Below are 27,585 nucleotides of genomic sequence, written 5' to 3'. Positions count from 1 at the left end.
TTTCTAAGATGGTGATATAAAGTCAATGGTAATTTCAGTCTAAGACAAGCAGATTATTAAAAATAAAGGTGAAACTTTAGGTACTGTTAAAAATATTAGAATTATTGAACCTATATGGCAATTTTTAATTACAGGAATTATGACTACGTTAAGATTGCTACAAAACACTCATATCTTGTGTTTGCATACCCCCTTTGGTTTTGCCTACCTCAAGTGTGTTCACTTGACTGGTACCTAAATAAAAACAGAGATTTTTAGCAACTTGTCCTTGTGCTGATATCTGTAGCTGAGTGAGAAAGAGCTGACCCCTTTTTTTTGAAGGGAGTGGGAAATGGAGGGGAATAGTCTTCTCCCTGTTTTTTTTATAAGAATAGTTAACAGATGTTAACTAACCAAATGTTTCTTATAATGGCAAAAAGAAATAAAATTAGAGGAAGCAACCATCCTGATGAAAGAAAGGGAGGACAGGAATTCTTAAAAAGTATTAAGTAACTCATTGTGGGTGTCAGAATATGGAGAGTGAGAGCCGTAAGTGATAGAGAAGCAAATGTATGGTATTTACCATAAGACAGTGCCATGCCTTAAGAGCAAGGAAGTGTCCATTGTCAGTATGTTCTAAATTAGTGAAGAGTTTGAAATGGGAGAACAAGTTGATGTTGAAATAAAAACAGCAGTTTTTGTGATACTGTATACAATGTGGAAAACAGGGTAATGTTATAGTGAATGTTTAGAAAGATGGTAGGTTAATCATAGCAATGGTTGCAATGAAAAAACATACAAAAGTATGGCTCTTCAATTGCGCTTTTTTTTTTTTTTTTTTTTTTTTTTTTTAACCAAACAGGTGAGGATCTCTTCTTAGCAAGCTGTGCTCAGGATTGTTTGATAAGAATTTGGAAAGTGTGTACAAAATTGAAGCAATTTCCAGAAACAGAAGATGATTCCATAAGACTGAAAGAGAATGTTTTTACTGTTAAAGGTAGGTAACAGCTGTCAAATACTCTCGTATAGTTTTTCTAGTGTATGTGTTAGTGGTTTGAGGACAAGGTGGTTACCATCTAGTTTGCTTTATTTTTCTTCTATTAGAAGAAGCTAAGACCAGCTTGACTGCATTATTTTTCTACAGCCATTAAAAAACTAGTGGATTTAAAGCAATGGTTATGTGAAGCTAAAAGTGTGTTATGAAAAATAGTAAAGCAGAGAGCTTAATATCAGCATGTATTGTTATATGTATTCCCACTGTTTTGAGATGTGTTCGTCTATTCCAACTGTTTTGAGATGTGTTTGTCTGTGGGAAGTAAGCTGTTAAACAGTTTTGCTCCAGTTTAATAACTTACTTTTAATTTTCCTTCGAATTCAATGCATTAAGAAGTACCAGTATTACTTAACCCTTAAAAAAAGCTGAGAGAGTGGATGAGTATGTGCAGGCTTACTGGGTGGTTATTTAACATGCTGCTTAGGCAGTGTAACATTAGAGGCTTGTAATGCTGACACGAGGTAAGTTACTAGGCAACTTAGGTCATATAACATTATACAAACTTTTTTGTGTTAAAAGTGCTCATGCTGCTTGCTGCAAATCCAGATTTATTGTTCTAAGTATCTTAATGCCTGTATTTACAGTCATTTGGAGACATAAGTATGCTTAAGTTAAGAGTGGGTAGAGGCAATTTGAGTGTTTATTTCAAAATTCCTTAAGAGTTCTCCAGGAATTCTCTAGTACCACTCTGAGGCAATAAGCTGACGTGTTGCTGTCAATATGATATGTGAGGCCAGTATCCAAGTAGGTTTTCAAAGAGCTGTTCAGTGTTAATAGGCTATTTGTAGGTGCTGAAGCAGCGGATTGTATCTCTGAAGATATCAGAAATGATCTGGTCTTTTTTCAGATCTGACTTTTAGAAACAAATGTTCTTTTCTCCAATTTGTGGTAGATACTGTTACAACATATGCAATTACCTTGGAGTCTGTGTTGGCTGGTCATGAAAACTGGGTGTACGCAGTTCACTGGCAACCTTCGTTCTTCAAAGGTAAAACGATACCAAACATCTTAGCAGTTGCTTTAGGGATTGCATACCTAGAGTACAGTCTTTGTATCCAATCCAATGGAATAAAATTCAATTTTGTTCAGTATATATTTATAGCTCTAGTATTTTGTCTTTATAAACTTATTTGAAATGTCTATTCTTTGGAAGGTTAGTATTAACTCAAAAGCACTCTTGTTTTTCTTGGACTGGAAAGGAGCAAATAGCAACATTCAGAAGTTTCATCTTCATTCTTCGATGTATTAATACAACGTGCCAGAGATTCCTAGAGTATCAGTTTTGGCTAGCTAACATGTAGTTTTAAAGCATTAACTCAGACTTTCATTGAAAACTTTTTACAGATTTTTTAATTCTGCATCTTGCCCTAGTCTTCATCTTTCTTTTTAAATCCTTAAATTCTGACAGCTCTGTTTGCAGTACTGATTTGTTTGTCCATTTCTGCCCAAGGCATAAAGGAAAGAGATGCTTAACATGCTTGTACTATCAGAAGGCTCTGGTGTATTTGTATTGGCAAAGCTGCCTTTTTTTTTTTCCTTCTCCTGAGATATTTTAGGATTACTGGTGTCAGGTGACTTCACCAGTACAAAGCACAGCTTTGCCAGTGTATATGCAGTACTTAAGCAGTATAGTGCAATGAGAATGGCAAAATACATGTAAAGAAAGGTACGGGACTTGCTTGAGAAATGTTGGCTTAATTATCTGTTCTTTTACTCTTTATTTAAAAGCATCAATAAAAGATTTTGCCCCTTAAAGCAAGAGTTAGACAGAATAAAAGCATGTAAGTCTTACACTGTAACTCAAAAAGCCCTGTCCTGTTAAACCATGAAGTTTTCTAGGTGTCTCGTTATGCAGCTGCTTCTATTCTTTAGCCTGTCCAAACTTGGGTTCCCAAAATAGGTATTATTCCTCTTCAATAGAGGTAGACTGATCAGAGAGATGCACTCAGGGCATTGCTTGTCGCTTCCCAATGCAGAAGATAGGAGGTCTGGCACTGGTATAAGATATTGCCTCAGGGGATGCACACCCATGTCTCCATTCTCCAAGGAAGGCTTCTCAGCAGTTCTTCTCCCTGGAATTTCCTGCCCGACTGATGAACCAGCTTCCTCTTCCTGTTCTAGCAGTGTTGGGCTGTTGCCTGGAACACTGCAGAGCACTTCAGAGAGCAGTACTTACTGCTGTATGTACTGCAAGGTGCTAGAGTCTGTTGAAATCTATTATTGAATCTGACATTTAATTTGAAGAACAGTGAATATGGGCATAGAGATTATTATTTAAACTGGAAACCTCATGGTAGATATTCAATACAGAGATCTCATTTGAGGAAAAGAACTGAGAACTGCTATGCAATTTCTGTGTGAAGCTCTAGCTTTTCCTCCAAATTACAGCTTTTTCAATATCAATTTGGAGAGAATTAAACAGTAGAATGTGGTTGTCCTCAAGTATATATTTTACATTTTCTTTGGTAAATTATGGTTGAAAAATATGATACCTTCTAATAAATGCCTTGTAAAAATACAGGGCTTAAGTCTGGCACTTAACTGCTGTATTTTAGATCTCCAGTGCTGAACAATTTTTTCTTGGCATGTCTGGATTTCAGTATGACCAAATTCTTTTAGAAAGCATTCTTATGGGTTGTAGGGTAATCTTTTCCCTTGTGCTGTAGATGGCAGCATGCAACAACCAATGAGAATACTGTCTGCATCCATGGACAAAACTGTGATCCTCTGGGCACCTGATGAGGAATCTGGAGTCTGGCTAGAAGAGGCAAGTGTCAGTCTTTCTCATAATATGTAGTGTTTTGATATTTTGTTTCCAGCATCGCGTGTTTACTGGAGTGAATAAAAACTTCATAAAATGCTGGGAGAGAAAGGCAAAAACAATTTCTAGCAAAATTTTTCATTTTGACATTGTGTTGCGAGTAGAACTATAGTTGTCAAAAAGATGATGTTGTGATGCAGTGTAATTTTTATTAATTGTTCACTTGCTTTTTACTATATTGAGGAGTTGCTAATAGGGTTTGTGCTCAAGTGTCATTTGTAGAATAGCAAGTCAGGTGCTACATAGTAACACACTGTGCATTCCAGTAAGAAGTGGAAGAAACCACCCTAAATTATTTATAGTTAATACTTAGGGGAACATATACTCAAGCAGTTATGACAGAGCAGCCGACACACAATGCTCAGCCCTGTTTTATTCCTAGTAACTTTTTGGGGGGCTGTATCATTAGGTTTTTCTTCCATTTGTGCCAAAWAGTCACATTTCACTATATTTAGGATAGTGTTATAATATAGATCCTCCTAAACAAACAAGTAGTACAACCATGTTTATCTAATGCCTTTTAGTTGACTTGCTTTTCCAAATTCTGCAGAAATTTTGTGTTAGGTTATGCCAATCGTTGTTTATGATTTTTCTTGTCACAAAAAAAAATCAAATCCTCTTTTGGGGGAAAAGAAGAGAAATAGAGTAGTTCATTAATTTTCTTCCCTTGTTCTGTTGAAAAGTTGTCAGACCTTTCTACTAGAAGTGGGAATTATTTCCTTAATAAGGTCAGCACATAGAGATGCCACTTGCTGTACCCAGATAGTCACCTCGTTGGAGTTAATTTTACAAGCCTCTAAAATCAGTTGTGCTGTAAGGCTTGTTGCAAGTTTGTTACTCTTTCTTTTTACATTCCTTTTGTATTGATTAGATCTCAAGTGTGTAGCTTACAGTTCAGAGCAGACGTGTTAACTGCAGTAATTCTTTTTGCATTGAGGAAGAGACCCATATCGGGAGCCTGCAGGAGAAGAAAGGGGAATAATACATTCTATAATCTGTCCTTCATTTTCTTTTTAAATCAATATTGGGAAGAAGTAGGCAAGGATAATGTCCCATTCTCTGCTCTCTTCTGTTTTAATGTGATGAACAGGAAAACTTCATAGTATCATTTCACTGCTCAGAGGTGGGACTAGAATTCTGCTTCTAACATGGCAGGGAAGTCTCATTCACACCTGGAGTATTATTTGGAATTGGTGCTAACTAACTGTCCACACTGCCATTTGGCATGAGATACAGATTAATTTTGTTGTGAACTTAAAAGCATTTGTATAAAACTGAGGGAATTATTGGAATTTAATGCAAAAGAAATCGTGTTCTAATCTTTTGAATAAACCTTGAAAGTGCAACTTTAACAATCTTTTAATGTAATCAAAAACCTGGAAGAGCATTAGAGAAACTATGTGAGGATTGCGGGCGGGGTGTTTGTGTGTGTGCACATATACATACAAGCACACATGCTCAAGTGAGGCACAAAGGCCAAAATATGCCACAGAAGGTATCTGGAAAATGCAGAGCAAGTTGCAGGGTTCATGGAGAAGGAGGGAAGAGGAAATAGAGGAGTGAGTCTTGTAAGCTTAAAGTGAGTCTTGCAACCACTGTGTGCAACAGAGCAATAGGGAGCAACAAATGACAAGAAACCATTGCATCCAAAAAGGCTGGACTGAAGCATAGATGGGGTTGAGTTCTGGTCTCCTCTATTGTTGTGTTTTCTTACCACTGGGTGATTGAGGAAGATCCCTTTCTGAGATGTTTATGAAGGGAGGCCCTATTAAAGGGGCATGTGGCTTTAATTCCTGTGGTATTTTAGTGCTTAACTTTGCAGTTATGATATTCTTCAAACATATTTTTGGTATAATATACACTCTTGCCTATAGATAGGCATTTTATGACATTAGGATAAGTTTATAAGAGTCAAAGGCCATTTTAATGGATATTTCACTTCTGGTCATTAACTCAGGTGCGGGTAGGTGAAGTGGGTGGCAACACGCTTGGATTTTTTGACTGCCAGTTTAGCCCAGATGGTTCAATGATTGTTGCTCATGCCTTTCATGGAGCACTACACCTTTGGAAACAGACTGCAGTTAATAAGGTAAGATTTTTTTGTGTGTGTGTGTGCTTAAAAAATTCTACACCTATCTGTCACTAGAGATAAGTTGTAAAGTTCATAGAAAAGATCAAGTATAACAGGTCAATTTAAAATGATAGAAAAGGACCTTCTCTGAATATTATATTCTGCAGGAGTCTCACTCCTGCCTGGAAGGGAGGCTGGAATCTCCCAGGCTCTAAAGCCTATTGGCTTTATGGTTCCCACAGACAGTCAGTGGAGTAGACCAAACTCCTTTGTGGTTGTGCTTTGTTCAGAAATGGCAGGTGAACCAATAGTACAAGTTTTTCTTGGTTTGAGCACTAAATCAACTTCTAGAAGTACTTGTGTCCATTTAGCCATTCTGGGTTCTAATAATCTGCTGTTTTCAAATGTCCATTTTTTGTTTTCCTAATAAAGACTTTGTCACTTGTATTTTGGTTTGAATACACCAATCCATCAATTGAAGACTTCATGCTTCTTTGGTAATATTTTTTGGAATTTTTATAGAAAGAATGGACTCCAGAAGTCATGATTTCAGGACATTTTAACAGTGTAGAGGATGTAAAGTGGGATCCAGAAGGAGAATTTATTATAAGTGTTGGTTCTGATCAAACTACTAGACTCTTCGCTCCCTGGAAAAGAAAACATGAGACAGAGGTACATTGTTCAAAGACTTTTTTGTGAGCTTGGTAAAGAAAGCTTCCTGTTCTGAGTTTGAGTAATATGCAGATAATTTGTTCCATACCTTAAATTTCCCAAGCTATGATCTGTTCAAAACTGTATGTGTAAATGTTTGGTTTGGTCATTCAGTATTTGCTGTTTTCACTTTAAAAATACTAGCAGCAGAGTTTTAGCAATCATGTGACATGACTTTTGTTTAAGCCTGTATTCATCTCTGGGTTACCCTCAGTTTTCTCTCAGGCTCTTAAAAACCAAGCACTGCAATAATTCAGAGGAAAGAATACATGGCTCTTTTTAATAACCACCTGTTCTCCTTGTTTAATGATTTCCTAAGCACTGCTGTAGATAATTATAAAGATATTCTTCTTTGTCTTTTCTTTTTTTCCACATGCCTGATTAAAGCACAGTTCTCACTGTATTTTTACACTATTTTGGTTATGAATGTGACTGTTTCACCAGAATGATTAACTGAACTGCATGAGTGCACTTGATGACCTCACCTGTGCATGCAACTTTTCAGGAACAGCTGTTCCTGAACAACTTTGTTGTTCCAGAATAAGACTTTTGTTTCCCACTAAGTTTTGATGTGGGAAACCCTGTCTAGGAATGTAAAAGGTCCAGTTCCCAGTTGTTCATGCATTTTACTAATCAACGAATGCACCTTTTTTCTGGCAGAAAAGTACTCATGATCCATTCAGGGAACTGGTAGAAACTAAACTGGTTAAAGTCGTGTGAGGCACTGTCCAAGCTGTGCTATTAGTTGGGAGAGGTAAAGGGTGGCCCTTATAACTGTCTGAGCAAAGCTTCTGTAGTGTAAACTAGCACAGGATGTCTCGTTTCTGGGAGAGTGAATCTGGCATCAGTTCTTGGATTTCCTTCTTCCACATTGAGAACTGCCACATTGAAGTGGTGGCAATCCCAGCTCAAGTGCTAAGTTTTGCATTGTGTTGTAGGGAGGGCATCTTCAATTTCCTTCCCTGCCTCTTTCCCTAATCTCCAATCTGTATGGTGCAACAGCTCTACGAAAAAGATAGTATGTTGGATATGACATATGGAGACCAAGTCCAGGACAAAGCCATTATATAAGTTAGCAGTGCTCCAAACAGTTGTCAGTACCTGGTGACCTACTGATGTACCACTTTTCATTATGTAGGATAGTTTACTATATTTTTAGCCTGTTTTCTTAAAGAGCTGAGGTTTATATGGTCTGCTTATATAGCTGTTCCTGCTACCTCTGAAACTTTTGAATAACTAGTTGATTAAAGAGTCATGGCAGTTTTCATATCTAAGTTTGATGTGAACTGAACTGTTGGACATACTGTGCTCATTTTGACAAAGAGCAGCCGTTTGGCCCGTTTGACCATGCATAAATCCAAGCAGCATCAACACGTTGCTGCTTTCCTTGGAGTGTGGGAGAAGGCTGTAGTATCCTGTAGCTGGGGTGAGGTGAAATGTTTAGGTGCAGCTGGATGATTTGAAGGGGTGTGTTCTCGTACGTTCAGGATTTGTGCCTCAGATGGTTAGTTCTGTTGTACATGAACTTAGATAACATAGGCTTTTAAAATGCCTTCCTTTTTTTTACCATACTGAGGTTAGCGTCTGAAAAATTACAATGGGTGACACCTGATGTTTGTCCTAACAAGATACAAAGGACAATTCAGATGTCTATAGAAAGGTGGTAATACAGTAACTTACTCAGTTTTTTATCTTTAAAAAGAGAATGAAGAATTAAATGCAAATTACCCTTCTTAAAATCCCAGTTCTGATATTATGCTAGGTACACATATCAAAAATAAGGGGTAACAATTGGCTTCAGTTTGTCACACAAACTTGCATCCTGACTTTTCTGGAAGAAGCTCATTGAACAACTTATGCGACCCTAGCTCTTTCTTCTTTGGGTTTTGGGTTTTTTTGTTCCTGTTGTGTGCTATGCTGTAAAGTGCACAAAGATGCACCTAATAAAGAGTAAGAAGGGTTTATTACTTTTTTATGCTTTTTTTTCTATTGGAAAATAATCAAGCACTTGTGAAAACATGAGATTTCATAGTATCTCTCAAATATCCTGTCCATGTTCTATGGAAAATGTTGATATATGACATTAATACAATTTTTTTAGCATGGTATTGGCAGTTCATAGTAAAGGTAATGCCTTTCCTTATGTTTGTATAATATCTACTACGATATAAATTTCAGCCTGACGGCAACTTTCTAAGCAGTCTAAAACTCAAGTCATCTGAACAAGATTCTGCTAGCCATTAATTCAGAAATGCACACCATATTTTTTTCCAGCTGGAAGTATCATGGATAAGTAGTAGCAAATGACAGTTCCTAAAAAAAACTTTTCATAAAAGAGTGTTTCTGGAAAGCAGGCTTTCCTGAAGAAGCCATTTGTTCATGCGCAGAACAAATTAGATTTTTAGAAAAGCAATTTAAATAACTTTGTATCTTTTTTTGCTAGTGTTCTTTGCTTAGTATGATCATAAAACAAACTTGTCTATTTAATTTCTGGTCAATTGTTAATTATGGTTTTCTTGGGTTAATATTTGAACTGTGAATATGAATATTTCAGGAAACTAGAAAAAATATAATACTTGAATGAAAACACTTCTAAAGGCATTAGGATTTTCTGAATGGTTTTCCTGTAAGATTCTATATTGTTTCTGTCAGTTTTTGCAAAGTTTCTGTAGAATGGTCCTGTTAAAATCAAACATGTAAAGAAGAGGGAAGGTACGAATCTGTAGACTATGGATTACAATGCTTTCGTACTTGAAAGGCAGCTGAAGAAAGGGAGGTAATTATTACTACCCTCTTAAGTCTTTCAGAGCTACAGTTCTGAAAGCAGTAAATAGCATACAATCTTCCTTTTGTTTAAGTAACCTGTGTCCTGTTCCTGACTGTCTAACATGAAGAAGCCCTAGTGAGTGAAAGTTTGCCCATGTAGCAAAGATAAGCACATGCCTTAAAGGTATCCAGGCAGGGACACGGGTTAATAATTACATGAATTGTTTGGTGAAAGAATGGGATTAAACTGATGTATGTGACATATGTCAGTTTTATGAACATCATTAGAAGGTTGCTTTATGTTCATACAGTCAGCATGTAAAGTATGACTATTTTTTTGCTACTCAAAATCTTGCTGCTTCTCTAGTTAAGAATTGTGTTTTGTTCCTTTAGGTAACCTGGCATGAAATTGCAAGGCCTCAAGTACATGGGTATGATATGCRTTGTCTGGCAATGATTGGCCGGTTTCAGTTTGTATCTGGAGCAGATGAAAAAGTGCTTCGAGTCTTTCGTGCTCCCAAGAATTTTGTAGAAAATTTCAGTAATATCACTGGTATTCCAATGGGGACGTTACGCTACCATGTAAGTTCTCAAACAATGCTAAATGAAGACAGCCCTCTTCCACCTCAGTAAAATTAATACTTTAGAGACCATCAGGTTGCATTAAATTCCATGAAGATTATTTAATACTTCTGAAACCTTCACTTTATTTTTTCTTTCCCTGCCATTTGCTTCCATGTGTCTTGTTTCATGTATATTTTTATGGTGTTGTCATATAAAACAGGTTGCATTTGAAATAAAACAAAACCTGGTCTATGAGATTGCAAAGCATATGGATAAATTGTAAGAAGTCAGCTAGAAGTAGACTGCTGTATGCACTTAGTGATTTGAAAGCAAACAAAGCCTGGGAATGTGCTTCTCCTTAATTTTAGGGTTGTAATAGTCTTGTCTAGATGTAATTATTGTTGTGTGGTTGTATGTTATTTTTAATTATATGCTTTGAAATAACAAAGCTTTCAGCACTGTTGTTAGTTGTTGTATATAAATATTTATAAACATGTACTTTGCTTGTGCTTTGTTTCCTATTGACAGTAAAAATTTCTTTGTGAGACCTTTATGTCCCAGTTCTTAGGGCTATAACTACTGCAGATAAGTATGCTTTCCTACTCTGTGAAAAATTAAGTCCGCAGAACTACTATCTTTTGTTTGCTTCCCATTCACTTCAGGGTCTAATTCTGCTTTTCTCTGCTTTTTATACAGCAGTCATCATTCAGGATAGTCACCTGGGCACAGTGCCTTGCATGTTCTTTGCATTTCTGGCCCAAAAGCAACGTTTTCTGTGCAGCTTCTCAGACAAGGATTAGCCATTCCACTTCATTTAACAATTGTAGTATCTGGAAAGAAATCTATTCATTTTTAATAGCAAGAAGTTACATAAGTAGCTATTTTTTGCTTTAATTTCATAACTCTTTATAAGCATTTGCATTAATGGCACTGTGCAAATAACATGATTTTATAGTGCAGGCAGATGTCATTATTTTACTTTTATGTAAAAACAAAAAAAAACAAAAAAAAAACAAAAAAATGCTTCTTATCTCTTCCTCTGCATGCTATTTTTGATCTATTCCCAAAGTATTTTACAGGGACTTTGTTTGAAAAGGAAGACTTTGAGCTCTAATGATATAGCTACTCTTAAATAGCTTTACTGAAATTATCTTATGTGCTTTTTTTTATTCAAGTGCGTAAACTTTTCCTTAATTTATCTCAAATATTTTCTCAAAAGCATATTTTAAACCACAAAGACAATTTTATATTCCAAAAGGGTTGAATAGGGTTATATTCAGTTCAAATGCATGGACTTGTATTATACCTTAGTTTATAATGAAGAAACGTTTTTGTTTTAGAGGTCTTAGACTGGTATGTGTGTCACACATTTTGTTGTGAAATTATGAACATTTAAATAAATAATATACAATTTTAAGCTGTTATCCAAATTATTAATCCAATTCTGTAATGCAGTCTTTGAACTTTTCGGATACTCTAAGGATGAGATGTTATAGCTATTAGATCTCACCTTTTCCATCCCTGCACAGCCAGCCCCAAGCTCAGTTACCCCTTCTAATTTTTGGCTTTTCCCTGGTACCTTTATGGAAGTAGTTTTTGGATGATGATCTTGCCTCTGTGCTGCTCCAAACACATCCCTGTTATGTACTGGATTGTCTTTGAAATCATGGGCACAGACTCTCACTTTTCCTCCCCGCTTCAAAATGCATCCTTCTTATTTCACCTGAGAGCAGCCTATTTCCCAGTTATATTGTGCTAAAAACTGCAGTGCTCTAAGTAATCATTGTATATATCCTAGAGTAAATAAAACTGGTGGAAAGCCGGTATGTAGGAATGAGGATGCATGCTTTACAGCAAAGAAACTACTCTTGAATTGAGGCCTTACAAAGGCTTTTTCTGGAAGAGTATGGTTCATGTGTTTTCTCCGGGGTATGTTCTGAATGTGTCAGGAGATTTCCAAAGTGCTCCCCTCTCACTTCTCTCTAGCAAAGTCCCTCTTTATTACAGAGATTCCATAAAGTATGCCATTTGTAGTCTAATTCTACAACACTCTATGCCTAACTGCTTTTTCTTTTTTTTTTTAATCCAGCAATCACCTGGCCTTCCAGAAGGTGCAACTGTGCCAGCTTTGGGTTTGTCCAATAAAGCTGTCTTTGAAGGTATGGGTAATGAGAAATAATGGTGCTGATGCTTCATCTGGAAACTTTTTAAAATAACTGTTTTACCATAAGTCTTTTTGTTAGGTCTGTCATTGTATGCTTGACTGCAAGTTTATAATCTGAAACAAAATTGTGCAAAGTGTTTATTGTCTGGTAGCACCTAAATACAGCATTAAAAAGGAAAAAAAAAAGTGAAAGTGAGCACAAATAATCTGCTGATACTGGCAAAATCAGAACAGTTCTGCTGCTAAGATATCCAGTATTTTCAAGTCACAATCCCAATACTTTGGAACAGCTTCAGTGTTTCCTCATGCTTGAATTACATCATGTTCTACACCTCTTCCTGAACATCTGTACTTACAACATAAGTAGTGGATATGCTGAAGCATATTTCTGCTTGTCTGTATTTGTGGATACACTAGCTATAAGCTAAGTCAATTAAGTTCAGGGGTTTTGGTAGGCTTTTTTTTTTTTTTTTTTTTTTTAATACTGTAGTGGACCATGTATGTTTGTGTGGTAATATTATTTCATTTCTTTGATCAGTTACGTTGCTAGATTGCTCTCCCATTAGTGGTTCCTTTGCCTAGGTTATTTGTTGGAATTGAAATATCAGACCCAATGAAATGTCTTTAATGGCCATCTTCATTCTGCATCCACAACACAGAGGATATTTTGGCTTTAATTGAAATTTCCTAGGTCTCTTAAGTAACCTATCATTTGATGGGATTGTAACCTGGCTCTTGCATCATTGGCAGGTCAACATTGTAAGCTGTTGGTTACTTGTTCCTGTTCCTTCGTATAGCTTTTGATGAAGGCAGACTTGGTCTGTAATTAGCATGTTACCTTTGGGGAGGACAAACTTTGGTCCTTGTGATCAATCCAATTCTGTTTGCTCAGAGAGGGATGTTTGCTCTCACTACATGCCCCAAAATTTTGGTTTCCTGACTGAATTTTGGCAGTTCCCCTCCACCTCCCCATCTCCCTCCAAAATGTGTATTTCTGAGAATAAGCTTCCATAAACCTTTGGATATTAGCTGTTTCTGTTTGTGCTGAAGGACAAGACTTCAAATAATATTCTTTGTTAGGGATTGCCAAATCTGCTAGCCTAATAGAGGTGAGCCTGCTGCAGTTCCATGTTCCTGGATCCAAGCAGTAGTGAAGCTGAGCGTTTATTCCTAATAGGCGCGCRCACACAAACGCATGTATACAATACATATATACATACACCCACAGCCAGCCACACAGATCAATACAGACCGAAATGCTCAGCACTCAAATAAACAGCACCAGTGGCCTCATTTCATTCCCTTCTCTGACTGATCAGGGTGAAGGTCTGTTAGTGGGAAATCATATGTATATACAATGCGAATCCTCCAGTAGCTGGGCTTAGACACACAGTCCATCCAATAGCTGGTCCCTGGCCTCCCTGGTTGCTGGCATCTGGATATACAAGCCCCTGAGACTTGCAGCCCCACTCCAGCTGCTGGTGCAGACACCCATGCACACACCAACACATGCACAGGCACACATGCTGTGGATCCTTCCTGTAACTGGATTTAGACAGTCCATCCAGTAGCTGGCCCTTTGATCCTCACACTTGCTGGTTGCCTGCTGTGCAGAGACACACACACATGCAGATAGGTCTCTCAGTTGACCTTCAGACTACACGATCTCTCTGGTAGTTGGCCCAGACCCTCTGGTCCCCCTGGTAGGCAGATCATCCAGTTGTCTCACACAGATGTGCATACATGCCAATGGGTCTCTCAGTTGACCCCCAGACCCCACAATCTCTCTGGCAGTGGGCCTGGACCTTCTGGTCTCTCCAATAGCCAGCTCCTCCAGTTGCCTCATTCAAAGATTCTCACTTATTCCTTCACACAAGCCACTTAACCTACTTGCTGGCTAGTCCAACTTGATGTTCACTAGCAATCACACGCTGATATACATACTTTCACTCATTTCAGTTGCTGGCACCTCAAACATATGGGTCCCTATGACCTCATGTCTGACTCCAGTTGCTGAAACTTTGATCTTCATACACTCACATGCACACAGGATAGAGACCCCCCTCACTGAGGAGAATAGTTAGAAATGGAGTTTAATGAGAAGACAGGACAGACAGCAGTGTTCAGGTGCAGGATATGGCCAGACAAGCGTAATGACCAGCAACCTGTTTACACACAACTGGGTCCTTTTGTCCCCTTATTCCTCTATTTTCACATACTTGTTCTTCCCCAAACCACCTTGATCTCTGCCTTTCCCTGTTTTTTTTATTTCCCTAAATATCCCATAATAAGTTATGTGAAATTCCAAAATGTTCTTCCTTTGCATCCCATAACATGTTCCATATCCTTGTAGGCAGTAACCCCTCTCAGTCTGTAAGGTGATTTGGAGAGCCTCTTCTGTTGGCCCATCTAGATGGGTTTCTTCTCCAAACAACAGGGCTGATCCCCTTCCTCTGATAGGCCTGGGAGTAGATGGGGTATTATTGCCATTGTTCCTCTGTTTTCTCACCCCTCCCCCACAGACAGCTAGAAGTCATCAGTCTTCTCAAAAAATTAGTATTGAATAGCTTACTGTGAAAACGAGGTTGAGTTTTTTTAATGCAGAGCTACCTGATGCTGCTGGTGTTTCTCTGTAAAATAGCTCAGCAGATCAAGGATAAAGATATCTTCTCAAGCCCCAGTCAGACTCTCCCTGAATGTTAACACCCTTGCAGTGACTTATAGAAGGGGATCAGTCACATACTCTGTTCCAATAAGAACAGCCATAAACCTCCAGGTAAATGATGCTTTGTGAACATATTTAGGAAAGAAGAATAAGGTAGCTAACAAGAAGTATTTTGGCTGTGAAGGCTAGTGAGGCACTGGATGAGTTTCTTGGCAAGATGATAGGGATTCCGTTGTGGGGAGACCAGGAAGGAGGCACAAACATCTGTCTGGAGTGATAAATATAACAGAACTGAGTCTGGAGATGGGACTGGAAATCCTGTGTTTATTAAGGTCTATGATAAAATGCATTTAGAATGGAATCTACAATTAGGTTGGACCTGTTTTTTCTGCCTAAAGTCTAATCAGAAGGTGTAACTTAAGCAGTCTGTCCAGGATCTTCAATATCAATAGAGCTAGGTTGTCATAAATCTTCTTTGAGAGAAAGGTAGTTTTTGCCAAAATATATTTTATGAATTACATCAAGTACAGTAAAGCTATCTTCTTTCTGCTGTTTCATAAGTCCTTCCACTGATAGAGGGAGCTAAACTCCTGTCTCCTAAAGTATTTTCACACACACAATAACTGATTTCATATGTTTTGGGGTGGCACATTCAGCAGCAGTACTATGAGTAGAAGAGGTGTCCAGTTTTCCTTCATTGTCCACCATTCACCACATTTCAGGCCTGCTTAGCCTGGAGGAGAGAAGACAGAGGGGATCTTATCAATGTATACAAATATCTAAAGGAAGGGTGTCAAGAGGATGAGGCCAGACTCTTTTCAGTGGTGCCCAGCAGCAGGACAAGGGGCACAAACTGAAACACAGGAAATTCCATCTGAATATGAGGAAAAACTTCTTCACTGTGAGGGTGACAGAGCACTGGAACAGGTTGCCCAGAGAGGTTGTGGAGTCTCCTTCTCTGGAGATATTGAAAACCCGCCTGGACGCAATCCTGTGCAATGTGCTCTAGGTGATCCTGCTTGAGCAGGGGGGTTGGACTAGATGATCTCCAGAGGTCCCTTCCAACCTCAACCATTCTGTGATTCTGTCAGCATGGATGGCTTAGGTTAAAGCCCCATAGAACTCTCTTCTTTCTAACTTTGTAGAGGGACCTTCATGGTCAATTATGGTCACAGATAATGGTCTGAAGTTAGATAAATGCTGCTAATTTCTTTTTCAAGAGAAGAGAAGGCAGATGGTTGAGAAGATAGTCTTTCTGTTCTGCTGAATTCTCTGTACCTGTTTTTTTGTTTTTGTTTTTTTACTTACAGCTTTATTCAAAATATGCATTTGGCAAAATATGCGTTTGGCAGATTCTGTCTGAGAGCAACTTTTCCCCACCTCTGTATCTTTTTCTTAAATAATACTTTCAAAACAAAGGGTAAAGCTGAATTTTAACTTACAGATTAACTGAGTAATTTCAGATATTTAGTACCTTTGTCTAAAGTTAAGGGCTGAGCACTTGACAGTTTTGCTGAAGTTTGCAAATTGTAGATACGCTCATGCAAGTTTGACTTTTTATTTGCAGGGTGTCACTTAAATTTGGAAGTTCATCACTTGTTTTTGAGATTTTTTTTGCCCTAAATATTTTAAAATATAGAAGGAAAGGAAATTTTGAAACTAATAGGTAGTCTTTACTTCTATAATACTTGATCATGCTTTTCCTCCTGTCAAGTATTTTTTCTCTGGCTAATGAAGTCCTTAATTTGATTAGGAGATATGGCTATTCAACCAGTTGAGGATGAAGAAACATTTAACACCATTTCTAATCAGTATCCTGAAATTCATTTTCAACCCTTGATCCTTACAGGTATGAGAATCATTTTTATTATATGAAATAGCAAATGAGGTACATTCAATATAAATTTGGAGCAGAATTTTGCTGATTTTAGACTATTTAGCACCAAATTCGAACATGTTGTACAAATGTCTTTCAGAACCTCCCCCAGAGGATCACTTGTTGCAGCATACCTTGTGGCCTGAAATTCAAAAACTGTAAGTTACATTTTCCTTTTTACAAAATTTCCAGAAAGCTATTACAACATGCTACATGTGGTCTTGTAACTCTTCCTGTTTTATTACCTGATTTGACTTTGTGTGCAGCATATTGCATGTAAAATAAATAAATAAATATATAAAAATAGGAAACAATACAGAAAATAGCAGTTGGGACTGATTTCTGTTAATAATCTATCTCACTGGTTGTTGCTGTAACAGTGAAATATGTATGCTGCAGCATTCTTTTGCTGAATTTCTAATGATCAGACTTTCATTGTACCTTCAGATGTTTATCTTTTGAAGGTCTGTTTAGGGCATAGATCCCTGTTTTTTCTTCCTTGTTCCAAGAGATTAGTAACTTTTCAAGTCTGTTCTAAGGAATTACTATATGCTTTCATGGTTTCAGCTGTACTCTGGAATATGATAGGCCTTTTTTTCCCATGCTGTAGACCTTGTGCTTGTGTTTACTTAACACTTTGCCTGTATTGAAGGTCTCTCTGCATGAGGAGTTTTCTGCTTCTTTCCACTTCATAGTACAGACTTGCAGGTCAAGTCTGTCTTTCTGGTATGGAAGTAATGCTGCTAGTAAAGGCTGAAGCATCAGATAAGGAACTTCCCCCTAAAACCCAACAGAGCTGTAAAATGCAATAGATAAAAGCAGGAACCGAAATACGATGTGGCTGGTGGTAGAGCAAAGTAATGAACGTTGAGTAAGATGGTTACAGACCCTGTTTGAGTATTGTAGGCTGACAGAGTGGGTTACGGATCACAAAGATATGGTTACCTGGTCATGGCAATAACTATTTTGAGGTTGTGGCATTTTAGAATTCTTTGTGTTTTTTTCCTTCTTATCTGAGATTCACCTTAAGTATTCACTTCACAATAATTTGCATGTTAAGGTTGTAACCTCTATGTTCCCTAAGAACTTCAGTAGTGTTAGGCTACAATTTGACAATCCTTAAAGTTTTCTTAATTGCAGGCTTCTGCTGAAAGAGCTGGTCCTAGCTACATGTTGCTGCCCCCCCTAACCTGTCCCTGTGTACTGAAATTTTTTTTTCTAATTTAGTTTTCAATCAGATCAGTTTTTTGAACCTCTTAGCGTGGTTGCAAATGCCAATGCCATGGACTTGAGAGGAACTGGAGGGGAGAATGGGAGTAAGCCTTTTAAATGCAGTTGTTTCATAGCTATTGAACATGAAGTACACTTTCATGAATATTTAAGTGAGCACTTAAATCTGTTGAGCGGTATTCTCATTCCTGATCTTGATTCTGTAGCACAAACATACGAATTTTTTCAAGCTCACAAGAGTTTATTTATCTGAATCTCCCGAAACAGTGGCCTCAGCCAGAAACAAGAAGAATGTCGAGCCTTTGCTGATGATTTCATCTACCTTTATATATTATCATTTTTTTATGACTTCATTTGGAGAGGGGGGAATAAAAACTTTGGAAAAACAGTTTGCAAGTTGCTTTCATTTGAGAGAGGGAGAACTTCTGTGGGAGCTCATCTTTATGTTCAGCTGTGCAGTTAATCTTCTTTGAGTACTTTTAAGCTCTTTTGCTGTTTTTGTACTCAGAAGTGCTTCATAGGAGGCAAGCTGGTGGGAATTAGACCATATCTGAACATCTTGTAATTTCCAGCTCTTAATGTTAAATGTTTCTCTAGTTCATGCTATGGCTGCCAATGCATCCACTTACATAAGTAGCTCGGTGGTGGAACTTTAAGTAGTGGAAAAAGCCAAAGCCAAAAATGTTTTATCCTTTGTCTTTTGATGTTTCTGAAAGGCTAGTGAAAAGGCTGGAGAGACATTGATCTTTGATATTCTACAGGAGTATTGCCTATAAGCTTTTATATTCTTCATTCGTTAAAATAATTGTATTTTATGATGGTCTTCAGGTGAATTATCTGACCAACTTTTCCTCTGTTTTTAGAGAAACGGCTTATGATCAGGGTTCTATGCAAAGACAACAAGATGTAAAACATTCATGGATTTACTGTGTGTGTGGTTTTTTTTGTTTTGGTTTGGTTTTTTTGCTGAGGATAATCTTGAAAGAAGTAACATGAAATCACGTAATGTAGATTTCATGTTGCCATAGGAGCAGGAAAACAGTGCAAGGAACTGGCTTGCTAAAAATAGCTTGCTTGCCATTGACATTTGTGTATTCCCAGCTTCAACTCAACACCAAATTTTGAATGATTAGTGTTGAGTTTTGATAACTATTTGGTTGAACAGGTTTTAGTATAAAGAACTTACTGAAATTTTTACAAAATATAGTAACTTTAAAGTAAAAATATGACAAATCCTGTGAGAGTATGGTTTATCTCAAGGAAAACAAGAAGGGCTTCTTTAAATTCATCAGTAACAAAAGGAAGACCAGGGGAAATGTGGGACTGCTGCTGAACGGGGCTGGGGATCCTGGTGACAAAGGATACAGAAAAGGCAAGGATACTGAATGCTTTCTTTGCTTCAGTCTTTACTGGTAAGACCAGCCCTCAGGAATCCCAGGCCCTGGAGATCAAGGAGCAAATCTGGAGAAAGGAAGACTTTTCCTTGGTGGAGGAGGATTGGGTTAGGGATCACTTAAGCAAACTGGGCATACACAGGTCCATGGGCCCTGACGGGATAGACCCATGAGTGCTGAGGGAGCTGGCCAATTTCATTGCAAGGCCGCTCTCCATCATCTTTGAAAGGTCACAGTGATCAGGAGAGGTGCCTGAGGACTACGTTAGGGTTAGAGGGTTAGAGGTTTAGGGGTTAGGGTTTGGGGTTAGGGTTACCATTTAGGGTTGGGGTTGGGTTAGGGTTTAGAGTTAGGGGGTACAAAGATGATTAAGAGGTTGGAGGAGCTCTCATCTAAGGAGAGACTGAGAGCTGACTGTTTAGCCTGTAGAAGAGAAGGCCCAGGGTGGATCTTATCAATGTTTATATAGTATCTGATGGGGGGGGGTGTAAAGAAGACTCTTCTCAATGGTACCCAGTGACAGGACGAGAGGCAATGTGTACAAACTGAAACACAGGAAGTTCCATTTGAGCATAAGAAAACACTTCCTCACTGTGAGGCTGGTTGAATACTGGAAGAAGTTGCCTGGAGAGACTGCGGAGTCTCCATCCCTGGAGACATTCGAAACCCAACTGGGCATGGTCCTGGGCAACCTGCTCTAGCTGACCCTGCCTGAGCAGGGGGTTTGGACTTGGTCATTTCCAGAGGTCCCTTCCAACCCCAACTATTCTGTGATTTTGAGCTTCTGCACACAACTTTGCTTTTGCTAGAGTCATTAAAATGTAATCTTTCTCTTTGAATGAAAATGAAACCTAAGATGCCGTCTTTTGCACATTCACAGAAACAGGACTATGTTAGGTGAGACTGAGAGCCGGTCTAGCCCAGTGCAGTGTCTCCAATAAAGATAATAGCAATAGGAGATGCTGTTTATGAGAGTGTATGAGCCTGGCCTCTGTTATTCAATCAACATCCAAGGAAAAATAAACAGCTGCGAAACCAGTGGATGACAGGGGAGACACCATGATTAAGATGATGGTTTTCCCAGGCTGAGACTCACTCCTTGCACACTGGGTTTACTGAACCTTGTTCTTTCCTCCAGTGCAGGAGACCCCACTGCATAATTTGTAGTAGTGGGGGACTGCGTTTGTGCTGTCTCCTGAAGAATTGGTTGGGTGTAAGCAGACACCTAGAGGAGAGTTTGAGAACAGGGAAAGCATTTATCATTGTTCCCTTGAATGTTCTCCCAGTATTTACCCATTTTCTGCCCAGGGGCTTCTGGAGCTGGATATGAATCTTGACTTGTTTTAACAGCACTCACTGGTTTTCCCTGTCATGTACTATTGGAAATTGGAACTCCCTTGATACCCTGTCACAAAGAATTTAGCAAGTGTACTGTCTCTTGTGTGAAGAATCCCTTCCTTCAAGCTAATTTTTTTGTATTAGAAGAGACAGTGACAACTTGATTTTCCATCCACCCCTTTCCTTGCCAGTTGTGTTTTTTGTGGATCGGTGTTGTTACCCCATCATGTTTTCCAAGCTGAAGAAGTCTAGCCTATTTTATTATTCCTCATGCAGAAATTATATATAATCTATGAGTATAAGACCATGAGTAGAAATAAACAGGTCATAGTATATCAGCACTTGATGAGGCTGGAAACAGTGTCTATTGCCTGGTCTCTTTGTTCAAGAATGAATTAGAAAAGAAAACAAGAAAAACTAAAAAAGCCTAACTGAGTTAGGCTGAGATCATCCAAAGGTCATTCAACTTAGTTCACAGGGATTTGCATATTTCTTAAACATTCCTATACTTTTTTAGGAAAGTGAGTTCCGTGGTGTAAACTTCATCCTAGAATTCTTACAGCTTTTCATAGAACAGAAAGTTAAGTATTTGGCTATAAATCAGTCTTTTTTTTCCCCCACTGGTATTTAATTGTTGGGTATCTTTTCTTCTTTTCCCCAGACTATCAGCACATCCCTTTTAGCTGGATACTTGCCCACTGTTTCCAGATTGCATCTCCAGTTTTCTTCTACTTTAATCTGTTTTGTGTCGTTGTTATTTATGTTAGTCTGTGTGGTTCTTCTGCTTATAAATTGAATCCCAGTCGGAATACGTGAGCTTGAATTCCAACAGAACTTGTGTAAAGACAGATTAAAAATTTGTTTCTAGAGGAAGCTGGAAGTTATAGTGTTGTCTTCCTCTTCTGACTTGAATCCTGTCCTCTAGTTCAGAAATGTTTTCTCAGTATTTCGTAGAACAAGCATCCTTTAGCTGCAGGTTTGTGGTGTATTTCTTTGGTGATCTTCAAATATGTGGCTTAATTTTTTTTTTATTGGTGGTGTTAAAACTACTTTACAGGAAACTAAGAATATATTAAATACTGCCTTAGTGGGTTTTGTGAACCATTGCTCTTGGTTTTGCAGTGTTGATGCTTTAGGGCTCTGGAATAGGCTGGAGAGATTGTTTTATAGACAGTTTCCATATGTGAAAGAATTTACGCAGATGTTTAAGTTGAATGCAGAACATTATTAGGAATTATTTGGCATGTTATGCAATAACAGCACTGAAAAATTCCTACCAGTTTCCTTTCATTTCTGCAAAGGGGTTGAAATTAATATTAAAGTCTTGATAAGTATCACAAAAATGACTGTGATGTGTTAAATATCACATTTCACATTTATTTCAGATATGGACATGGATATGAAATTTTTTGTGTTGCCTGCAATAATTCAAACACTGTAATTGCCTCAGCATGTAAGGTAAGAAAAGATTCTAGCACCATCTAGTGAAAAGTGCTGTCAGATTTCTAGGACTGACAAAGCAGGAGTCAGGATTCAGTTCAGGCTGAATTCTGCTCTTTAACATGAAAGATTTTGTATAAATGACAGTTGCCTTGCAAAGGTGAGAGTGAACACACAAAATTTAGTATTCCTAAAGGATGTGTAATTCACTGGAAGATGTTAGGAAGAAAAATTTTATATTGTGAAGTCTAACAAACATTGATACAAAGCATTTTCCTACTGATATATTGTCAATATTAATAGGAAGTTATTAAAAACTTGCGTGAAACAAACTTGATACTTCCCGGAGGAACACTGACTCTAACTTGACTGCAAGCCTTAAAACAACAAACAAGGCCCCTAATGCCTTGCTGGAACATTTGATTTTTGTATTTGCTTTCTTTAATTTTCATGGTATTGTTCCATCAATACAGGCTTCCAAAAAAGAACATGCAGCAATTATTTTGTGGAGCACTACTTCTTGGAAGAAACTGCAGAGTTTGTCTTTTCACAATCTAACTGTTACTCAGCTGGCATTTTCTCCTAATGACAAACTTTTATTAGCTGTTTCTAGAGACAGGAATTGGTCACTGTGGAAGAAACAAGACTCATCAGAGTCAGGTAGGATATGTGAAATGGATATGCATATTTGAAGACTTCTAGACTTGTTCAGTATTTTTGACTTCAAAATATTTGTGAGAGAATTGGTAAAATATTTAAGGGATGTTTTCCGTAAAACTTTTCAGAAAAAATAGTGCTGTAGGTTCCTGTGACTTTAAGTGCAGTGATGGTCTACAGAAAAGCCACAAAGTGAATTAAAAAGTAGAAAAGTTGATAATCATGTATCCAGTGCTGTTTAAAGGAGAGATGTAATGAAGTCTGCCATTTGTTGTTGTACTCTTCTGCTCATGATTCTGTGTTTCAGATTTACTGAAATCAAATATATATGTTAGAGTGTAGTGTCTGTACTTTAAACTGATATTCAACCAAATAAACCCTTCATTTCAGTGTTCTGAGCAGGCTAGAAGTTGCATTATTAGTGTGGTGTCCTGCACAGAGCTGCTGTTTCCCTATTTGCAGGGCATGACAGTTTGAGTCTCTTGACTGGATTAGTCTCCATCTTTGGCGTGGCTTTTTAATAATCCTTCACAATTGATTAATTTGACTAGGACTGGCTCTGTCTGGAAAAAGAGCAGATAGTAAAGATTCAGTTGACTTTCTCATTATGACTTTCAGCTTTGGAAAATCAAGAAGCAGTTGCTGCTGGATGTTTTAATGGATTTCTAGAACAGATGCTTGTGCTGAAAACTATTATCATTGCACCAGTTGTTTAATAGCAGATAAATACTGCAGGATAGTTAAAAGGTTACTAAACTTGATAGTGTTTTTCTAGAGACTTGGCTGTGAGTTTTGACCCATTCAGACAGTGTCTGTGTTCTGCCTTGAGACTTCTATTCAGACTTCTATTCCAAAACTCTAGCATATTGTCCACAGTATTTAAACACCAAATAGCACATCATGTTTCAAGTTAAGGCGTATGAGTTCTGATACAAAGTAAGTAGATGAAATCTTCATTTCATCTGCCCATCAATAACCTTTCTGTCTACAAAGAACATCATTATCAATGTTAAGCAAAACTGCATGTATTGGCTTCTCAAGAAGTGGTTATTCAAAGTCTACACTCAAAAATGACAGCTTTTTCTATTTAGGAAAATCATTCCCATTCATTGATCTGCTAATCAGATATGTTGCTAGTTTGTGTGCATATTGAAATGGTAGTCTGTCTTTTGGGGAACAGATTAATCTTTAAGATTAGATCATTATGATTCGAGCTCTCGTAGCCTTACTGGAAAACTTTAACTGTAAATAGGAATTTTTGTGGAGTCATGAGGGGATACATGTACGTACAGTAAAAATTGCACTGTACTAAAGCTTTTGAAGCCAGTATCCTTATTAAAAGCTTTAATAGAATCTTAATGTCCTATGCTTGGAATTGGCGTCTTTACTCTACTATAGAGTACTATATGTAAATATATGKGAAGTAATTGAAGCAAGGGCTTTCCTCTGTGTGTTTTATTCCAGGACCAGTTTTCTGTTGCTGTGCATACACAGACAAAACTACAGCTGTTCACAATCGAATCATTTGGTCTTGTGATTGGACACCAGATAGCAAGTATTTTATTACTGGCAGTCGGGACAAAAAGGTATTTAACAAAGATAATTAACAAAGGTATTAACAAAACCTAGCATAAGTAAGAACTGGTTTGAAATGTATTTTAGGTTAGCAGATGCTGTGTCCTCATGGACCCAGGATCTATAAATACATAAAAAGCTTATTGTGTGTATTGAGACTTGTGTCAATGAGACTTTCCTATGCCAAATAAAGGGCTTGCATATGTATGTACAAGACTGTGGTCTGTCAAGTAGACTCCCTCCCTTCTTATGACAAACATATGTCACATAACTCTTAGGGGTCTCTTAAGTTTTTCTTAGGTTTTGTAATGGAATCTGTGTTTGTTGTCAGTATCTTTAATACACTGAGGCAGACTTTTTAAATTGAACTTCTGTAGAGAGAAATTTTTGGCTATTTTAGGGGTCAGCAACTTTGTTCTGTGCTCTGGGGGTGTTTTAATTAAGTTATTCCTGACATTTTCATTAAGTGCATTTACAGAAAGATTAAAGTGAAAATTTCTAGATGATTCTTTCTCTAATAGGTCGTTGTTTGGGGCCAGTGTGACTTATCTGGGACTACTGAATGGAATATGTTGGATTCAGTCAAGCCTTGTTCAACAGTGCTGGATGCTGGAGATTCTGTTACGGCAGTTAGTATCAGCCATGTGCTTACTCCTGATGGAAGGTATTGCTGTCTTTTCATAATGCAGTTCTGTGTTAATATAGAAATTAGTATTTTTTCCACTTTAATCAGCTTCTGTGGCCTAAATAACTCTTAAAATTTACTTGTCAAATATTTTGACCATTCTTTAATTGAATGCACTCTCCTTTTTTCTTTCCTATCCTCCTATTGCAGTGTACAGTGACTTCTCCAAAGATTGTAACAAGAGAAAAAAAAGGGGGGGGTGAGTGGGCAAGTGCATCTGAAGCACATTTGTTTTTCCAACACTATCAGGTGGTCTGATGCTGTAATAACCTTCCTTATGAGCACTGTATTTGTTTCTATCCCAATATGTTTTGCAGGTTTCTGGTTTGCTCTTTTTTATGAAGAAACTTTGTTTTAAATTGTGATTTTTTTCATGACAAAGTAAATATTGATTTGAAGGCAAGGTGCAACACAAATGTTTTGAGCACTAGTTCTTTCTAACTTACTTTACTAAACTGCTTGCTTTAACCTTTTCTACTAATGCATTTGCTCTCTTGACAGATACATTGTTGCAGTAGGCTTAGAGTGTGGGAAGATTAACTTGCACACATGGAAGCAGAGTGGGCAGGAACCAGCATTAGCTGATTGGACCAAGTGTGTAGAGATGGATAACAGGTATTTCTTTTGAAGGGTGTTAGAAGCAAGGAAACCACCTTCTTGAGACTGATAGTTCTACAGTTCTGTTTTAAAGTATAAAAGGATTTGCAGATTTTATTTGTATATTAACAATTTGTCATCCTTTTTGGAAAAGGTCATCCCTGAAAGTCTAATGATGCCTTTAAGCAAAACCTGGAAATAAAAATATTGGTTATTTAGAATCCTTAAGAAAAAACAGAAGATAGAGGGGGGTTAAACCCTAAGATACTTCATGCTGTGTAAATGTTTTGACAGGTTATTCCCTTTTTTGGCTTAACATTTTTTTTGTTTAAAAAAAAAGCTTTATTATCTTTAGTCATAAATAATGATAAAAATCAGTGAGGGGGAAAAAGTCACTGTCTAAATATATCAGTAAATAAATGAAGACTGCCCAATAAGCATTCTGGACTGGACATCAGCAAATCTTCTGCAGCAGCTTCTAGCAGAAACCAAAGGAATGATAAGTTATATGCAGTGGTGCTGTGGTGACAGCTAGAGAAACTCTCTGTAGAGATACTTTGGCTACTTCAATTGAAACACTTTTCACAGACTCTTCCCTTACATACTGGCATTGGTAGTACCAGAAATGAAAGATGATGGTAACTTTTATCTGTATGTGCTTGAAGTGAATTTGAAAGAAATCAAATGATAGGAAATCTCTGGCTAAAAGCCAGAAATCTCTTTGTCATATCTCAGTAATTGAGATGCTAGACCTGCAACTTAATATGGTAAAACTTGAAATCATTAGCTATTTAAATTATTGATGAGCAGGAAGATAAAGTGTTTTTAGTGTTAATGGCCCTACTTATTTTAGGAAGTTAATACCTGCTGGTTGTCACAAGTCAGGTTTTCTGTGTTGGTAATGTTGAAAGGAGAGTATTAATTATATAAATGATAGCGTTTACACTCTCATGTCCAACTGTGCTTGATGTTTTGCAGTTATGTATGGATTTCTTTTTACTGCAGCCAAAGTCATGCTCTTGCTGTGAAACGTCTATGCTGGAGACATCATGAGGGCAGAGCTGGACATTATGATCAGAACAGCAGCAAGTGGTTGCAGCTTGCAAGTTGTGGAGCTGATCACTGTGTTAAGATATTCAACGTCAACAAATTTGCTCTTTAGCAAAGATAGCAGGACTGTCTGAGCAGCATGAATTCACACCATTTTATTTCAGCTGTTTAACCATACTAATTTTTAAATTCTCTGCTTCCTGTTATGTAAAGTAAAACATCTGAAATATAACTTATTAAAGCAACTTTTGTGGTAGTTTGAAATGTCAAATACTTTTCTAATTCTTCAGTTGCAGGAAATATGAAGTATTTTGTATGTTTTGGTTGGTGAATATTCTGGAACTCAGCAGTGTGTGGGGGGAGGTACTAAATACTTCCACTGTGTAGGAGAAGGATAATGAGACGGTTTTGTTCACTGTGACTCCAGGGATATGTGAGAAGACACCAGTACTTATGTTTTTCTGTGTTTGGGATTACAATGTGGAAGTAAAAGACAATGAGTAGTAAAAAGACTAACTCCATTTTCACTAAATGTCATCTTAAGATAGAACAAAGAACCCCTGAACTTTGTATGAACTCTTCAACTCCTGCCTGACTGGCCAGGAATTCAAACAGGATAGAACTGGTGAGAAGTTGTAGAATTTTCTAGTGGAAAATTCCATTTTCTTTGTTCTTTTCCTCGGATGTATAGCTAATCAAGAGAGTGTTAGATAGTAACTCTACCAGCCAAAAGAATGTAGATAAGTCATTTACCTATGCTATGGGTGGTATGAAACTAAATGGCACAAAGTATCACTTGTTCATGATGTTATTACTTTAAGCCTTGGGGGTTGGTTTCAGGGGATGAAGTTGTAGCTGATGATGGCTCACTATCTTAGGGAGTGGAGGCTCCTTCCTCCCCTCTATTCCTCTTCCTCTGTCCCCCAGTTTGCATGTTTCTGCCTTCAA

At 37.6% G+C, this 27,585-nt stretch overlaps 1 protein-coding gene and 1 non-coding gene across 6 annotated transcripts in view; both read left to right on the top strand.

The window, feature by feature from the left end:
- ELP2 (elongator acetyltransferase complex subunit 2) overlaps window positions 1-26,893 on the top strand; it is a 39,886-nt gene extending 12,993 nt beyond the window's left edge. The window contains exons 8-22 of one of the 5 annotated variants that reach the window (XM_026081165.1): window positions 842-976; window positions 1,926-2,021; window positions 3,700-3,800; window positions 5,812-5,943; window positions 6,448-6,597; window positions 9,796-9,984; window positions 12,056-12,125; window positions 16,549-16,644; window positions 16,772-16,829; window positions 22,019-22,091; window positions 22,547-22,733; window positions 24,195-24,316; window positions 24,827-24,969; window positions 25,492-25,605; window positions 26,566-26,893. In XM_026081165.1, the coding sequence (XP_025936950.1) occupies window positions 842-976; window positions 1,926-2,021; window positions 3,700-3,800; window positions 5,812-5,943; window positions 6,448-6,597; window positions 9,796-9,984; window positions 12,056-12,125; window positions 16,549-16,644; window positions 16,772-16,829; window positions 22,019-22,091; window positions 22,547-22,733; window positions 24,195-24,316; window positions 24,827-24,969; window positions 25,492-25,605; window positions 26,566-26,749 (1,850 nt within the window). In that variant the 3' untranslated portion in view covers window positions 26,750-26,893. Of the gene's footprint in view, window positions 1-841; window positions 977-1,925; window positions 2,022-3,699; window positions 3,801-5,811; window positions 5,944-6,447; window positions 6,598-9,795; window positions 9,985-12,055; window positions 12,126-16,548; window positions 16,645-16,771; window positions 16,830-22,018; window positions 22,092-22,546; window positions 22,734-24,194; window positions 24,317-24,826; window positions 24,970-25,491; window positions 25,606-26,565 lie in introns of those variants that run through there. The other 4 variants (XM_026081166.1, XM_026081167.1, XM_026081168.1 and 1 more) reach the window with 4 other exon arrangements.
- LOC112973362 lies at window positions 20,338-20,493 on the top strand. Its single transcript, XR_003255952.1, has one exon. It is a non-coding gene; the product is annotated as a U1 spliceosomal RNA (small nuclear RNA).
- Window positions 26,894-27,585: the final 692 nt, after the last annotated feature.

Source organism: Apteryx rowi, unplaced genomic scaffold (genome assembly GCF_003343035.1).
Source record: "Apteryx rowi isolate R43461 unplaced genomic scaffold, aptRow1 scaffold_539, whole genome shotgun sequence".
NCBI classification, from domain to species: domain Eukaryota; kingdom Metazoa; phylum Chordata; class Aves; order Apterygiformes; family Apterygidae; genus Apteryx; species Apteryx rowi.
This window is presented reverse-complemented; position numbering and strand designations above follow the sequence as displayed.